At 42.6% G+C, this 17992-nt stretch overlaps 1 protein-coding gene across 2 annotated transcripts in view; it reads left to right on the plus strand.

Moving 5' to 3' along the window:
- Positions 1-17992, plus strand: part of LOC141205556 (uncharacterized) — a 116458-nt gene that overhangs the window by 62378 nt on the left and 36088 nt on the right. Inside the window, exons 8-14 of one of the 2 annotated variants that reach the window (XM_073664125.1) lie at positions 2225-2382; positions 4867-5016; positions 5146-5322; positions 5396-5519; positions 5602-5699; positions 5897-5987; positions 8996-10872. In XM_073664125.1, the coding sequence (XP_073520226.1) occupies positions 2225-2382; positions 4867-5016; positions 5146-5322; positions 5396-5519; positions 5602-5699; positions 5897-5987; positions 8996-10872 (2675 nt within the window). Of the gene's footprint in view, positions 1-2224; positions 2531-3671; positions 3677-4866; positions 5017-5145; positions 5323-5395; positions 5520-5601; positions 5700-5896; positions 5988-8995; positions 10873-17992 lie in introns of both variants that reach the window. The other variant, XM_073664126.1, reaches the window with a different exon arrangement.

Raw genomic sequence — 17992 nt, forward strand, 5'->3', positions numbered from 1 at the left:
TCCGGCCAGATTAGAGGCGCAACGCTCCTCCTGGTCAGGTAAGTATGCAAGTATGGCGCCGGAGATCGCGGTATGCGTTCAGTGTCTACACATACCGCGATCTCCGGCGCCATACACCTCCTCTTACCTGCTGTAACGGCTGGATGCCTGCTTCTGTCTGGAGCCAGACTGCGCGTCACACATGCGCAGTCTATCGAGGCTTCGGACAGAGGGACTCTTAGCCGATTATATTATAGATAACTTTTGAATTCTTCACAAAGGATTATAGGAAACAAATGGACCTTACAAATAATATTCTAACTTCTCTTGAATCCGACAATCCCCTATATATGGTTGTACACTACTGTCTGGGCACATGGCAGGTTAAAAAGGGAAGGAGCGGCATTTAGCTATTTGAATGCAGATTTTGCTGGGATAGTGTGCAGACACAATGTATTGGGGACACTGTTCGTTGTCACCTGGCAGCTCAAAAGATGGCTACCACAAACAGGCTTGGCGCTATCTACTCCATTTTCCAGATCCCAGGGTTTGCCTTGCTCATCATCCTTTAACCCCTCTTCATGTATTTGGACTTAGACAGAGACCCCCTAAGCTTGGGCCACAGTGTTACCTAATGTTCTGTGGTGTGAGATGGCAAGAAGAATAGTCAGATAGCCGGGTCAGAACATGGAGGTCAGAGAAAAGCCGTTAGCTGAGCACATAGGACTGAACCAGAGGAGAACAAGGCTGTATCTGGCAGCTTCCAGCAATATGCTTCCAGTTTTAGTAGGGTGCGGTGCTTTCCAGTTGGCTGAAGCAGGGAGCAGATTACTCCAGCTGGACAGCACACACACCCACACTGCCAGACTGGATGGTACTACAGGTCCCAGCAACCCTAATCTTAGTGGCTGGACAGAGCCTGCGCTGCCCAGAGCTTCTGGTTCTATCGTCTCCTCCATCACCAATGCCGCCTGCAGGATGAATAAGGAGGTGAGAGAAGCAGACGTCGCAGGAGCAGATCCCAGAGGAGATGGGACACACCATTTACAGAAGCCCTAATGTGACCAAATTGCAGAAAACCAGAGCAGTAGAAATCCCCATAAAGTGACTACATTTTGGAAATTATAACCCTCAGTGATATAATCTATAGGAGTAGTGACTATTTTGACTCCACAGTCACTTTCTGGAAATTAGCACACAGTGGATGTTGGAGAGTGAAAATTACAAATATATAATTTCATTACCCAACACATAGTGCCCAGATTGTGCTCCAGGAGACACACACCATCAATTAAGTGGGTTCTTCTCACTATAGTAATGTCAAATACATGGTTGCTGAGTGAGCACACTGCAAGGCTCAGAAGCGAGGGGGAGATCTGACTTTGGGAGAGTGGATATTGCTGGATTGGTTTATGGAAGCCATGTTGCTTTTCAAAAGCCTTTGAACCACTAATGATGTGGAAACTTCTGTTTTTCCACTGACAGATGATGGACCTGAGTGGGGACTTGGTTTTTGTGAGATAAGTAGAAGTTTTTATTGATATTATTTTTGCCTACATAACATTGCTTGGTGGCTTTTTATTCCATATTTGGAGGCAGAATGAACAAACAGTTGAACACTACGATCCACTGGTTCATCCTATGAGGTTTTCTATTAGACTGTGAACTGTTATTGTCTTGGTGAATAATGATGGCTAACATAGGGCAAAATAAAAAAAATCACAGAAAAAGATACAGCCTTACCAACACAAATCATATAACAAATGCACTAGCAGGATGCCGCAGACACCCATGATAAAGGTGGGGGCAGCGCAGGTGCAAAATACTGATGGAGCAACCACTCACAATCATACCAATTCATGGAGAGGATGGTTGCCTAGTATTAAAGATGCACACAGATGAAGCTTGAATAGGACGCCAGTCACACAGGTAGGTTTGATGCACAGTGTCTGACTTAGGATACTGATGATGTCCATACTATTACATCAGGAAGGCTGCCCAGCACTATATAAGTGCACCCCACATGGACAGACACCCCAGTACACCCAACCAACACTAAAATGCTAATGCATTTGTTATCTGATTTGGTGTTGGTAAGGCTGATTTTTTCTGTGATGTTTTCTTGGTAGATAATGATACTTTTACGTAAAGTACATTTTTACGGAGAGTTTAAGTAGAAATATTCAACATTATAAATTTTAAGGATGTGTTATTCATAAATAATAATTGGTTTTATTCTTGGCAGATGACTGTACCAGGAGATCAGAGGAACAGCTGACATCTTCAATTTTTAAATCAGATGATTTTGAGATCACACAAGATACAATTGAAGTGAATGCCATTACTCCAGATATACCATCATCCCTTCACAGCAAAGATCTGTCATCTGATCATTTGAAACAGGTCCTGTCTTCTGATTCATTACCGACTACTAAGGAAAATCAAAGTCACAAAATAAGCATTAAAAAACAAATTGCTCCTAAAGCAAAGAAATCATTTTCATGTTCAGAATATGGAAATAGTTTTTCCCTCGAAAAGTCTTTTCTTAAACATCAAAACATTCACACAGCAGAGAATAGATTTTTTTTATTTCAAGTGTGGGAATTTTTTTTAACCAGAAATCAAATTTTGTTAATCACCAGAGAAGTCGCACACAGAAGAAGCCATTTTCCTGTTCAGAAAGTGGAAAATGTTTTACTGAGAAATCAAGTTTAACCAAATATCAGAGAACTCACACAGGGGAGAAGCCTTTTTCCTGTTCAGAATGTGGGAAATGTTTTAGCCGGAAATCTCTGGTGCTTAACCAAACCTGAACTCACACAGTGGAGAAGCCTTTTTTCTGTTCAGACATGAAACCTAACGTGATGGAAGATTACAGTCCGGGGAAGATGGGAAACATTCATATACAGTCATGGCCAAAAGTATTGAGAATGACACCAAAATTATATTTTCACATGATCTTCTGGCCTCTGGTTTTTATTAGTGTTTGTCTGATGTTTATATCACATACAGAAATATAATTGCAATCATATTATGAGTACCAATAGGTTATATTGACAGTTAGAATGAGTTAATGCAACAAGTCAATATTTGAGGGTTGCCCCTTCTTCTTCAAGACCTCTGTAATTCTCCCTGGCATGCTCTCAATCAACTTTTGGACCAAATCCTGACTGATAGCAGTCCATTCTTGCATAATCAATGCTTGCATTTTGCCAGAATTTGTTGGTTTTTGTTTGTCCACCCGTCTCTTGATGATTGACCACAAGTTCTCAATGGGATTAAGATCTGGGGAGTTTCCAGGCCATGGACCCAAAATCTCTATGTTTTGTTCCATGAGCCATTTAGTTATCACCTTTGCTTTATGGCAAGGTGCTCCATCATGCTGGAAAAGGCATTGTTGGGCGCCAAACTGCTCTTGGACGGTTGGGAGAAGTTGCTCTTGGAGGACATTCTGGTACCATTCTTTATTCATGGCTGTGTTTTTAGGCAAGACTGTGAGTGAGCCGATTCCCTTGGCTGAGAAGCAACCCCACACATGAATGGTTTCAGGATGCTTTACAGTTGGCATGAGACAAGACTGGTGGTAGCGCTCACCTCTTCTTCTCCGAATAAGCTGTTTTCCAGATGTCCCAAACAATCGAAAAGGGGATTCATCAGAGAAAATGACTTTGCCCCAGTCCTCAGCAGTCCACTCCCTGTACCTTTTGCAGAATATCAGTCGGTCCCTGATGTTTTTTCTGGAGAGAAGTGGCTTCTTTGCTGCCCTCCTTGAAACCAGCCCTTGCTCAAAGAGTCTTCGCCTCACAGTGCATGCAGAAGCACTCACACCAGCCTGCTGCCATTCCTGAGCAAGCTCGGCACTGCTGGTAGTCCGATCCCGCAGCTGAAACAGTTTTAAAATACGGTCCTGGCGCTTGCTGGTCTTTCTTGGGCGCCCTGGAGCCTTTTTGACAACAATGGAAGCTCTCTCCTTGAAGTTCTTGATGATGCGATAGATTGTTGACTGAGGTGCAATCTTTGTAGCTGCGATACTCTTCCCTGTTAGGCCATTTTTGTGCAGTGCAATGATGGCTGCACGTGTTTCTTTAGAGATAACCATGGTTAACTGAAGAGAAACAATGATACCAAGAACCAGCCTCCTTTTAAAGTGTCCAGTGATGTCATTCTTACTTAATCATGACTGATTGATCGCCAGCCCTGTCCTCATCAACACCCACACCTGTGTTAATGGATCAATCACTAAAACGATGTTAGCTGCTCCTTTTAAGGCAGGACTGCAATGATGTTGAAATGTGTTTTGGGGGTTAAAGTTCATTTTCTGGGCAAATATTGACTTTGCAAGTACAGTAATTGCTGTTAAGCTGATCACTCTTTGACATTCAGGAGTATATGCAAATTGCCATTACAAAAAATGAAGCAGTAAACTTTGGAAAAATTACTATTTGTCTCATTCTCAATACTTTTGGCCATGACTGTAGACGGCCGGTGGAGATGTAATCAGTGAAGAAATCTGGCTAAATATGTTTCTAGAGCCGTAGTAGAAGATGAAGATGTCGTCCTCCTCATGAAGTAGTTATTTCTCATGTTACGTGTAATGAATATCTCCTGCAGTATTGCTAATGCCGATTGCAGTGTCGGTAAATGAGACGAGAATTAGCTTTATGGAAGATGAGTCTTTGAGAAATGTATTCAGCTACAGACTCCAAGGAAGAAACTGCTTGTTGTCTGTGGCCTAAAATATATAGGTTTTATTAGTAGATGTAAAGAAGAAAACTAAATACTGTAAAATAATAAATCTCCTCATATGTTTCCCTTGTTATCTCCAGTAATTGTATTATCACACAAGATTTTTATGATGTTACATCGGCTCATCATCTTCTCATTTAGGTCTCTACAATATCGGATCCTCTCAGTGAAGATCTTCTATTTAAGAGAATTTTCCTTATGGACCCATCAAAGATGGATATGGACAGAGACAAGATGGCGGAGAGGATATTCCACCTCACCCTAGAGATCCTCTTTCGGCTTACTGGAGAGGTGAGAGATTCTAATGACGTCACATTGCATCATTCTTATCTATGGGAATAACACATGGACAGAACTGGAGAGGTGAGGACTCTTGAAATGTCTGGAGTGAGATTGATTTATATGTCTTTCCATAACCAGGATTACATATTAGTGAAGACCTCTAGTGAGCGCTGTGAGGACCCTGTGTCTGAGGGATGGGAAAGACCCCTGAGCCCAATCACAGGGCATCCATCTCACCCCTTCATACTTGAGGACATCAATGACCAGAAGATCGTAGAACTCGCCTACAAAATGATTGAGCTGCTGACTGGAGAGGTGGGAATGCTGGGACATTATACAGTAACGCTATGAAAGGATCGGGGGATGACGGTATCATTGTATGTGTCAGGTTCCTATAAGATGTCAGGATGTCACTGTCTATTTCTCCATGGAGGAGTGGGAGTATTTAGAAGGACACAAAGATCTGTACAAGGACGTCATGATGGAGGTTCCCCAGTCCCTCACATCACCAGGTAATAGACAGGACTGAATATACACGGCCTATAATTATCTGTATGTAAAGAATGAATTCAGTCCTGTATGTGTTTCCTCCAGATCTATCCAGTAAGAGGACAACACCAGACAGATGTCCCCATCCTCTTCTTCCTCAGGACTGTAAACAAGAAGATCCCAATGTTCCTCAGGATCATCAGGTAGATGGAGAGAAGGTGTCATGAGATCTCCCCTATGATGTGTAGACGGCTGTGAAGGTCTTGTGTTCAGTTTTGTTTTATCCACCAGTATTACGTGGTTTATACTTGTGTAAAGAGAACAGTGGAGATGTCAGGATTAGAGCTGATCATAGATGGGACTTCTCATCAGTCTGTGACTTTTATAATATTTGTTTCAGGGTGAAGATCTGCCCCATATTAATACTATAGAGTCATATGTGAGGAGTGATGAGCGGTGTAAAGAGGAGATTCCTACATATGACTACCCAGGTGAGTAGTAACCACTAAATGCAGAGAAGTCACAGTTTTATCTCAGTCACCGGCTGTGGCTGCTTTATCGGTGGTGTAGTCCGGCCGTATCACAATCATATGATCACCATTTTTCCTCTAGACCACAGCATTCTCCTCCACCCAAAACTGTTCAAATGATTTTGGGCATTGAAACCCTTTTCCATAGAACTTACAACCTGGAGGATCCACCTACTCCCTGGGATTAGGAGACGCTGACCGTTACCTGCCCAGATCTGTAAACCACAAAGCCAGAAAATCACTTGAAGAAAAATATAATGATGGGCCTGTAAGAGAAAGCGGGGGGTAATGATGGTGTTCCTTCCTAGATCCCTGATATCTTATTGGATGAATCTACCTTCTCTCCCTTCTGTGCTGCTGAATGTGCTCATATGGTCCCTACAAGACCAGGTCCAGTCTTTCTGGCTGAACGTCACTTTTATGATCTACAACATTAAATGTGCAGTGAGGGCCAAGTGTGAATTTCTGTACAATAACAGCAGAGTTTCCCTTTATCCTGACTTTTCAGTTTCTTTTAAAACCGACTAACTTCAAACCAGATTGTGATAAACTAAAAAAAAAACATTACACCTGCGCCATGATAGATCTCTAAGCTAAATTTAAGACACCTCAGCTCTGCACTATTATGAAAAGTTCTCTTTGAATGTCTAATATTTCTTCTTGAAACTCGTCTGACAGAGCCCCATACTCCAATTACCCCAGAGAGGTTTCACCACTAGTTACTCACTACTTACTGATGGAGACTGTTGAGTTTGATCATTTCAGTAGATGTGTTATGGTCTATACTCACAGTTTTGACTATAGTAGTTAGTGCCCAAAATAGTCTGATTTAACCCCTTCCTGCAGCCAGTTTTGTGTTCCTATCTGGGCCCATTTTTCAAATCTGACATGTGTCACTTTATATGGTGATAACTTTGGAATTCTTCACAAAGGATAATAGGAAACAAATGGACCTTACAAATAATATTCCAACTTCTCTTGAATCCCACAATCCCCTATATACGGTTGTACACTACTGTCTGGGCACATGGCAGGTTAAGAAAGGAAGGAGCGGCATTTAGCTATTTGAAAGCAGATTTTGCTGGGATAGTTTGCAGACACAATGTATTGGGGACACTGTTCATGGTCACCTGGCAGCTCAAAAGATGGCTACCACAAACAGGCTTGGCGCTATATACTCCATTTTCCAGATCCCAGGGTTTGCCTTGCTCATCATCCTTTAACCACTCTACATGGATTTGGACTTAGACAGAGACCCCCTAAGCTTGGGCCACAGTGTTACCTAATGTTCTGTGGTGTGAGATGGCAAGAAGAATAGTCAGATAGCCGGGTCAGAACATGGAGGTCAGAGAAAATACGAAACCACACAAAAGTAGTCAGTAAACGGGTCGGAGTCACAACAGGAAACAAATACACAAGCCGGGAGCTGAGCACAGAGGACTGAACCAGAGGAGAACAAGGCTGTATCTGGCAGCTTCTGGCAATATGCTTCCAGCTTTAGTAGGGTACGGTGCTTTCCAATTGGCTGAAGTAGTGAGCAGATTACTCCAGCTGGACAGCACACACACCCATACTGCCAGACTGGATGGTACTACAGGTCCCAGGCACCCTAATCTTAGTGGCTGGACAGAGCCTGCGCCGCTGAGAGCTTCTGGTTCTGACATCTCCTCCATCACCAGCGCCGCCTGCAGGATGAATAAGACGGCGCCTGGTGAGAGAAGCAGACGTCGCAGGAGCAGATCCCAGAGGAGATGGGACACACCATTTACAGAAGCCCTAATGTGACCAAATTGCAGAAAACCTGAGCAGTAAAAATCCCCATAAAGTGACTTCATATTGGAAATTATAACTCTCAGTGAAATAATCTATAGGAGTAGTGACTATTTTGACTCCACAGGCACTTTCCGGAAATTAGCACGCAGTGGATGATGGAGAGTGAAAATTACAAATATATAATTTCATTACCCAACACATAGTGCCCAGATTGTGCTCCAGGAAACACACACCATAAATTAAGTGGGTTCTTCTCACTAGTAATGTCAAATACACGGATGCTAAATGTGGTTTGGGCGCACTGCAAGGCTCAGAAGTGAGGGGGAGATCTGACTTTGGGAGAGTGGATATTGCTGGATTGGTTTATGGAAGCCATGTTGCTTTTCAAAAGCCTTTGAGCCACTAATAATGTGGAAACCTCTGGTTTTCCACTGACAGATGATGGACCTGAGTGGGGACTTGTTTTTTGTAAGATGAGTAGAAGTTTTTATTGGTATTATTTTTGCCTACATAACATTGTTTGGTGGCTTTTTATTCCATATTAGGGAGGCAGAATTAACAAACAGTTGAACACCACGCTCTACTGGTTCATCCTATGAGGTTTTCTATTAGACTGTGAACTGTTATTGTCTTGGTGAATAATGATGGCTAACATAGGGCAAAATAAAAAAAATCACAGAAAAAGATACAGCCTTACCAACACCAATCATATAAGAAATGCACTAGCAGGATGCCGCAGACCCCCATGATAAAGGTGGGGGCAGCGCAGGTGCAAAATACTGATGGAGCAACCACTCACAATCGTACCAATTCATGGAGGGGGTGGTTGCCTAGTATTAAAGATGCACACAGATGAAGCTTGCATAGGACGCCAGTCACACAGGTAGGTGTGATGCACAGTGTCTGGCTTAGCCTAATGATGCCCATACTATTACATCAGGAAGGTTGCCCAGCACTATATAAGTGCACCCCACATGGACAGACACCCCAATACACCCAACCAACACTAAAATGCTAATGCATTTGTTATCTGATTTGGTGTTGGTAAGGCTGATTTTTTCTGTGATGTTTTCTTGGTAAATAATGATACTTTTACATAAAGTGCATTTTTACAGAGAGTTTAAGTAGAAATATTCAACAATATAAATTTTAAGGATATGTTATTCATAAATAATAATTGGTTTTATTCTTGGCAGATGACTGTACCAGGAGATCAGGGGGACAGCCGACATCTTCAATTTTTAAATCAGATGATCTTGAGATCCCACAGGATACAATTGAATTGAATGCCATTACTCCAGATATACCATCATCCCTTCACAGCAAAGAGCTATCATCTGATCATTTGAAACAGGTCCTGTCTTCTGATTCATTACCGAATACTAAGGAAAATCAAAGTCACAAAATAAGCATTAAAAAACAAATTGCACCGAAAGCAAAGAAGCCATTTTCATGTTCAGAATATGGAAATAGTTTTTCCCTCGAAAAGTCTTTTCTTAAACATCAAAGCATTCACACAGCAGAGAATAGATTTTTTTGTTTCAAGTGTGGGAAATTTTTTAACCAGAAATCAGATCTTGTTAATCACCAGAGAAGTCACATAGAGGAGAAGCCATTTTCTTTTTCAGAAAGTGGAAAATGTTTTACAGAGAAATCAGGTTTAATCAAATATCAGAGAACTCACACAGGGGAGAAGCCTTATTCATGTTCAGAATGTGGGAAGTGTTTTAGCCGGAAATCAGATTTGGTTGAGCATAAGAGAACTCACACAGGGGAGAAGCCTTTTTCCTGTTCAGAATGTGGAAAATGTTTTAGATTGATATCAAGTTTTATCAGACATCAGAGAACTCACACAAGGGAGAAGCCTTTTTCATGTTCAGAATGTGGGAAATGTTTTAGCCGGAAATCATATTTGGTTGAGCATAAAAGAACTCACACAGGGGAGAAGCCTTTTTCCTGTTCAGAATGTGGAAAATGTTTTAGATTGAAATCAAGTTTTATCAGACATCAGAGAACTCACACAGGGGAGAAGCCTTTTTCATGTTCCATATGTGGGAAATGTTTTACAGTGAAATCAAGTTTTATCAGCCATCAGAGAATTCACACAGGGGAGAAGCCTTTTTCCTGTTCAGAATGTGGAAAATGTTTCAGATTGAAATCAAGTTTTAGCAGACATCAGAGAACTCACACAGGGGAGAAGCCTTTTTCCTGTTCAGAATGTGGAAAATGTTTTAGATTGAAATCAAGTTTTATCAGCCATCAGAGAATTCACACAGGGGAGAAGCCTTTTTCCTGTTCAGAATGTGGAAAATGTTTTAGATTGAAATCAAGTTTTATCAGCCATCAGAGAATTCACACAGGGGAGAAGCCTTTTTCCTGTTCAGAATGTGGAAAATGTTTTAGATTGAAATCAAGTTTTATCAGCCATCAGAGAATTCACACAGGGGAGAAGCTTTTTTCCTGTTCAGAATGTGGAAAATGTTTCAGATTGAAATCAAGTTTTAGCAGACATCAGAGAACTCACACAGGGGAGAAGCCTTTTTCCTGTTCAGAATGTGGAAAATGTTTTAGATTGAAATCAAGTTTTATCAGCCATCAGAGAATTCACACAGGGGAGAAGCCTTTTTCCTGTTCAGAATGTGGAAAATGTTTTAGCCGGAAATCAGATTTGGTTAAGCATAAGAGAACTCACACAGGGGAGAAGCCTTTTTCCTGTTCAGATTGTGGAAAATGTTTTAGCCGGAAATCAAATTTGGTTAAGCACCAGAGAATTCACACAGGGGAGAAGCCTTTTTCCTGTTCAGAATGTGGGAAATGTTTTAGCTGGAAATCAGTTTTGGTTACGCACAAGAGAAAGCACACAGGGGAGAAGCTTTTTTCCTGTTCAGAATGTGGGAAATGTTTTAGCTGGAAATCAGTTTTGGTTACGCACAAGAAAAATCACACAAGGGAGAAGCCTTTGTCCTGTTCAGAATGTGGGAAATGTTTTAGCTGGAAATCAGATTTGGTTAAGCACCAGAGAACTCACACAGGGGAGAAACCTTTTTCCTGTTCAGAATGTGGGAAATGTTTTGTGAAGAAATCATCACTTCTTAGTCACCAGAGAACTCACACAGACGAGAAGCCATTTTCATGTTCTTAATGCGGGAAATGTTTTACACGGAGATCAACTCTTAACAAACTTCAGAGACGTCACACAGGGGAGAAGCCTTTTTCATTTTTAACCGAAAATTATATCTTCATAAAGGGGTTGTCCACTACTAGACCAACTCCTTCTCATTCCTCATGTTTAGCCTTTTTAAAATAAAAACTCATACGCACTTCCTGTTCTGGCGCAGTTCCATTGGTGTCACAACTCGTGTTTCCGTAAGGATGTTACATCACACAAGATTGTTACATCACACAATCCTGCTGCCAATCAACGCCACCTTTAGACGTATTGTACATCAACAGGAAGGACATGGCCTGGACACAGCATCAAGAGAACGCACACACTGAGAGCACTCTCTTCAGACCATGTTCCTGGGGCAATTATAAGCAATTTACAGCCTCAAACATGACGTTCGATATGGGAAAGAAAGAAGAGATCGGAGGTTAATCTGAGGTCCTCCACCTCTGTCAGCATGTCTGGTATGCAGCGTTTCTTATGGAAGGTCTTATCTTCCTGCTCCGGAGCCATTACTGCCTCACCTCAGCGTGGAAAAAGAAGCAGTCTTAACCCTCATGATGCCAGACTGTCAGTCCTGCACCAACTTCTCTCTTAATGTCGGCCTCACGAGAAAACAGCTCCACAAATCTCCCTGTACTCTCACCAAAGCCCACATACTGAGCAGTGCTTGCTTCACAGGGACATTTACCCCCCAGCCACGGGTTATTCTGATATGGGGAACAACATAACTTATTTGTATATCAGATTGCGTCTAGCCCTACTAAAGAAGATATGGAGTAATATAGTCAGAGGCTGGAGACCACATACAATACTGAAATACGTCCCCTCACTTCTATCCTGTCACAGCTTACTGACAAGTTACAGAGATTAGAGGATAATGTCCAAGTTAGAGGCCATCATAATGCTCAGAAACTAACACTAGATCTTCACAGGCAGTAAATAAACCATCTGTTTAATATGGTTGATGATCAAGAAAATCACAATAATATCTGGATAAGGGGTATACCTGAAAGCATCAATGCACAAGTGATTATGCCAACACTGCAATCATTATTCACTAATATTCTTGGTAATCCTATTGATAAGGAGGTGGAGATTTATAAGGCGCACCGTACAATAGGCAATCATGGCCCAGATCCTGAGCGTCCAAGGAGCACTATCTCTCGCATACATTTTTTCAATGTAAAAGAGGCCATTGTGAGGAAAGCAGAGGAGTTGGATCCTGGTGATTTCAATGGAAAACGCATATAATTGCTCACACATCTATCCTGAATGACACTTGCTAAAAGAAGGGTATTGAAACCACTACTTGATGCCATCCGGGAAAATGGCCTGATGTACTCCTGGGGGTACCCATTCCAGCTGTATATTTTCAAAGATCCAAGCAACATGAGACCTATTTGTGATGCCCTGGACATTCCATATATCTGACTGGCCACCTGCTCCACCATTGCCACAGAGAGTTCCAGCATGTCACAGAAGGTGTTCAATGGATCAGGAACTTGATGGTGATGCAGCCAGATGGGAAAGGAACCTGGCAATCATATGAGCTCCTGAAATGAATCTTGTCTTCCCTGATGAGAGACAGTTTGCCGATGCTTACTTATTTCTTTAAGCATATAATTAGATATATCTAAATAGAGCATTAGGTGCCACTCTTCCACTATATAGAATGTCTAAGTTCATATAAGATCTTAGACCAGGATATAAGTTGAGTCCACATGATACTACTGTTATATCAGGCTTTATTACTTTACTTGCTTTATATTCCATGGTTCCACCTAATAGGAATCCTAGAACTGAAAGTTTGACTTACGCCTGTAAAGACAACCCCCAGTTAGGGACTTGCATTGGGATCTGCTTGTTTCGCAATTTCCTACTGTTTTGATATATTCATAATCTATACTTCTTAGACACTGAGAGGTAGACGTTACTATCTACCGTCTATACTTCCTCTTTGCTCTTAATCTTTCTCTCTTCCATTCCCCCTTTTTTCATATAGTATGGCACAACTCAAAACTTGTTCATTAAATGTCAGAGGACTTAATGTTCCAGAGAAAGGAGCTCGTGTTTTATCACAGGCATAAACAGCACGTACATTTTCTCTTTCTTCAGGAGTCACACTTTAGAGGCGATCATATACTGTACCTCAGATTACTAATAGATATTATTCATCTTGGTGTCCCAGAAAAATGCTGTTTTGAAGTCTAAGGTGCTGAGTATCGGCCGCCACAGATCACTGCTGCATACTATTGTAGAAACACTGTCTGACACGAAGAGGAGGTATGTGTTTGTTAAGATCTCCATCTACTCCAAAATTTTGACTTTGGCAAACTTCTATCTCCCTAATTGTGACCAAATTAAGACATGCTGTCATTACTTAAACAAACTAAAATATTTTGCGGAGGACCTTATCATCATTGGAGGTGACTTTAATTTTGTCTTGGATCCTTTAGACGCGTCCCTGGGCTGGAGTCACCAATCTAAGACACAAACGAAAGCTTTGCTAATTGTGCTTTGGTCTCAACCGGGCGATGTATGGAGGATACTACATCCAGACGTAAAGAATTATACCTATTATTCTCCTTTACACAATATGCATAGCAGTATAGTCCTTTTCTTAATTATCCGTCACTTGCCTACATGGCAACCTACATCTCAGGTAGGAACTGCTGTATGGTCAGATCATGCTCCTGTATATTGTAACTAGCTATTGAACTTTTCTATGCACGGGTGGCGAGCATTTTTATTGGTATATGGTCTCCCATGCTTGTTATATGTGCTGCCCCCCTCCTGGTATTTCTGCTGCCCCCATCCTGTCCCCACCATCCCATCCTGGTATGCATGGCACCCCTCACCCCCATCCTGATATGCATGGCACCCCTCATCCCCATCCTGGTATGCATAGCACCCCTCATTCCCAATCCTGGTATGCATGGCACCCCTCATTCCCAATCCTGGTATGTATGTTACCCTATCCCTCATCCTGATATGCATGGCACCACTCATCCCCCAATCCTGGTATGCATGGCACCCCATCCCTCATCCTGGTATGCATGGTGCCCCTCATTCCTATCCTGGTATGCATGGTGCCCCTCATCCCTATTCTGGTATGCATGGTGCCCCTCATCCCTATTCTGGCATGTATGGTATCCCTCATCCTGGTATGCATGGCACCCCATCCCTCATCCTAGTATACATGGCACCCCTCATCCCAGAAACCTGGAATGCATGGCACCCAATCCCTTATCCTGGTATGCAATGCACGCTTCATCCCCAATCCTGGTATATATGGCTCCCTCATCCCTATCCTGGTATGCATGGCACCCCATCCCCTATCCTGGTACGTATCGCACCCCTCATCCCTATACTGGTATGCATGGTACCCTTCATCCCTATTCTGGTATGCATGGTACCCCTCATCCTGGTATGCATGGTACCCCTCATCCCTATCCTGGTATGCATGATACCCCGCATTGCTATCCTGGTATGTATGGTACCCCTCATCCCTATCCTGGTATGCATGACACCCCATCCCTCATCCTGGTATACATGGCACCCCTCATCCCAATTCTGGTATGTATGGCTTCCTCATCCCAGAAACCTGGTATGCATGGCACCCAATCCCTCATCCTGGTATGCATGGCACGCCTCATCCCCAATCATGGTATATATGGCTTCCTCATCCCTATCCTGGTATGCATGGCACCCCTCATCCCTATCCTGGTATGCATGGCACCCCTCATCCCTATACTGGTATGCATGGTACCCCTCATCCTTATTCTGGTATGCATGGTACCCTTCATCCTGGTATGCATGGTACCCCCTGCATTCCTATCCTGGTATGTATAGTATCCCTCATCCCTATCCTGGTATTCATGGTACCCCATCCCTATCCTGGTATGCATGGTACCCCGCATTCCTATCCTGGTATGCATGGTACCCCATCCCTCATCCTGGTATGCATGGTGCCCTGCATTCCTATCCTGGTATGTAGTGTACCCCTCGTCCCTATCCTGGTATGCATGTTACCCCATCCCTATCCTGGTATGTATGGTACCCCTCATCCCTATTCTGGTATGCATGGCACCCCGCACCCCCCAATCCTGGTATGCTTGGTCCCCTCACCCACCAATCCTTGTATGCATGGCACTCCTCATCCCTATACTGGTATGTATGGCATCCCTCACCCCCCAATCCTGGAATGTGTGGTCCCCCTCATCCTGGTATGCATGGCACCCCATTCCTCATCCTGGTATGCTTGGTTCCCCTCATTCCCCAATCCTGATGTGTTGCCCCCTCACCCGCCAATCCTGGTATGTATGGCTCCCCTCATCCCTTTCACGCTGCACACATACAAAAAAATAAACACTTAATCTCACCTTTCTTTGTGCTCCAGCGCTGCGGTGTTCTGTTCTGCCGGAGGCTGGGGGAGGAGTGCGGCGCCAGAGTACGTGCATGCCCATACTGCGCTGTCTGGCGCCATTTTGCTGAAGACACACTGCAAATAGCGCTATGTGTATGTGCTGATTCCGACACCTTCACTTCTGCCCCGGTCTCCGGCGAAGAGAGGCACCGCGGCAACGCTCCTCCCGGTCAGGTAAGTATGGCGCCGGAGATCGCGGTATGCATTCAGTGTCTACGCATACCATGATCTCCGGCGCCATACACACTCCTCTTACCTGTAACGACTCCATGCCTGCTTCTGTCTGGAGCCAGTCTGCGCAGGCGTGTCGCGCTTGCACAGTCTATAAAGGCTTCAGACAGACACACGCATCCCCGGTTATATTATAGATCTGACTATGCCGGCCTCCACCAAGGCTTCAGATGTTGGAACCTAAATGATAATCTGCTGAAAGACTCGCTCTGTGTCTCAGACCTTCTTGAGACTATAGACTCCTTCAAATATATGAGCATGATGAAACTGCCTTACCATTTAAATGGGAAGCACTCACATGTGTCCTCAGAGGTATAATAATAAAACCTAGATAAAAGCTAAAAAAAGGAGAGAACAGCTAAAGTCTCATTTGCTTGAGCAGATTGATCTCCTTGACAAACAACATAAATGATCTGCTTGCCTCCAGGTATATGTAGACCGGCTTAACACTAGAAGGGAGCTAAAAGTAGTTTCATGGATGGGGTACTCGCAAATATTGTGTAATTTCAGGGCATTTACTTATGGAAGGAACCAAGTGGAAGCTTCCATTCTCGGTACTAGATATGGGGCCTCCTCGAGAAAATGACTTAAAATGTCGTACACTAAAGTTAATATATAAGGTGTGGGATAGGGGTAAAAATATTCTGGGGATTGGAAAGTACACAAACTATACTCCTTTATGGCACACCTATAACTTACCAGAGCTATAGAAGCTAAATAATATTAGTGAGTGGGAGGATAGGGGTACTAGAATAAACGTCATACTGATTGATAGACATCACCCAATAGATACCATTGCTAAAGCAGTGGATACAAAAGGTCTAATATCCCTTATTTATAGGCAGTTACTGGCCCTACATTTGGATAAATATCCTTTGTTAGTTAAGACAAAATGGGAGGAGGATGTGAGTCCGTTATCTGAGGAGCAATGGGGGAAATACTGGATTTGACACCGAATCTTTCATTGTCAGAGTCACAAAGATTGTCCCAAATTCTTCTCATTCATAGGGTATATAGATCCCCAAGTATTTTATTTAAAATTGAAATACAAACGGATGACACATGTCCTAGATGTGGTCAAAAGGACGCCCACCTGATGCATATGACGTGGAAATGTGTAAATATTGGCGACTACTGGAAGGGGGTGATCGCTCTTGTACTATCTGTATTTGGGATACAACTTCAGTTGGAACCTAAAATCTGTATCCTAGGACTCCTGGGAGAAGACGTAGATCCAGACTCCCATATGGCAATAGCTAGCTCAATAATATTATTCCAAGCCAGAAAGTTGTTGGCACTACATTGGATAGACAATTCTCCCCCAACAATAACAGAACTAAAATCCAGGATAAATAACACTCTATGCTTGGAAAGGGGATCTTATATTAAAGGAACGCTCTCAAGAAATCCATACACCTATGGGATCAATGGTTAAATACACCGGGTATTGCTTCAAAGAACCTTCTCAGAAATACTATCCTGGATCGTTTGTACATTTCCTTACAGTAAACCAGGAATGTATATCCTTATATCCAAGGTGTCAGCAAATGATAATCTCAGTCCACACAATTGTCCCTTCTTAGATATATTCTTTTTCTTTTGAAGTCTCAATAGGGAAAAAAATAAGCCGTCAGGAATTATTCAGATATTTATGTACAAATGTAAAATTACTGTTCCAAAACATTGTACTATAGAGCGATATTGGGATTTATATCATTGTAAACCGGTTCTTGTATTGTTACTGGTTTTTATTTTTATTTTTTTTTGTCACAAAGTTTATTTAAAAAAAGAAAATGTTGGTAATTCTTTGTTTTGTTAAATAAAAATTATCTGATTGAAAAAAAAAAAGGAGCGAAGGTCTTTACTAGATCAAACATATACAAAATGCCAAGGTCACATGTGAAGGTACTCGTACGAATTCACAGATAAATGTGGTCTCTCATTGGCAAGAAGGTTACATCCACACGTGTAAAGGACATACGTATCCAAAATAAAAGGGGCACCCGGGCCAGAAATTCATAAACCCTCTGACATAGCGGAAGCATTTAGTTTCTTTTATAGTTCGCTATATAATATTCATGGACAATACCACGACATGCCACCTAATATTCTTGAAACTAAAAATGACAATTATATTAACCTCTTAACAACATTAGACGTACTAATACGCGTCTGTGCCCTGGGACTTAAGAGCCAGACCCGTATTAGTACGTCATGGCGATCGCCGCCGGGTGTCAGCTGATTGTCACAGCTGACACCTGGTACTATGTGGAGGGAGCGGTCACGCACCGCTCCCAGCACATTAACCCCCGCGATGCTGCGATCGAAGTCGATCGCAGCATTGCGGTGGCAAGGGGAGGTGATCGC

This window comes from Phyllobates terribilis, unplaced genomic scaffold, assembly GCF_046119375.1.
Source record: "Phyllobates terribilis strain yellow unplaced genomic scaffold, ASM4611937v1 Scaffold_140__1_contigs__length_4765195, whole genome shotgun sequence".
In the NCBI taxonomy this organism is placed as follows: Eukaryota; Metazoa; Chordata; class Amphibia; order Anura; family Dendrobatidae; genus Phyllobates; species Phyllobates terribilis.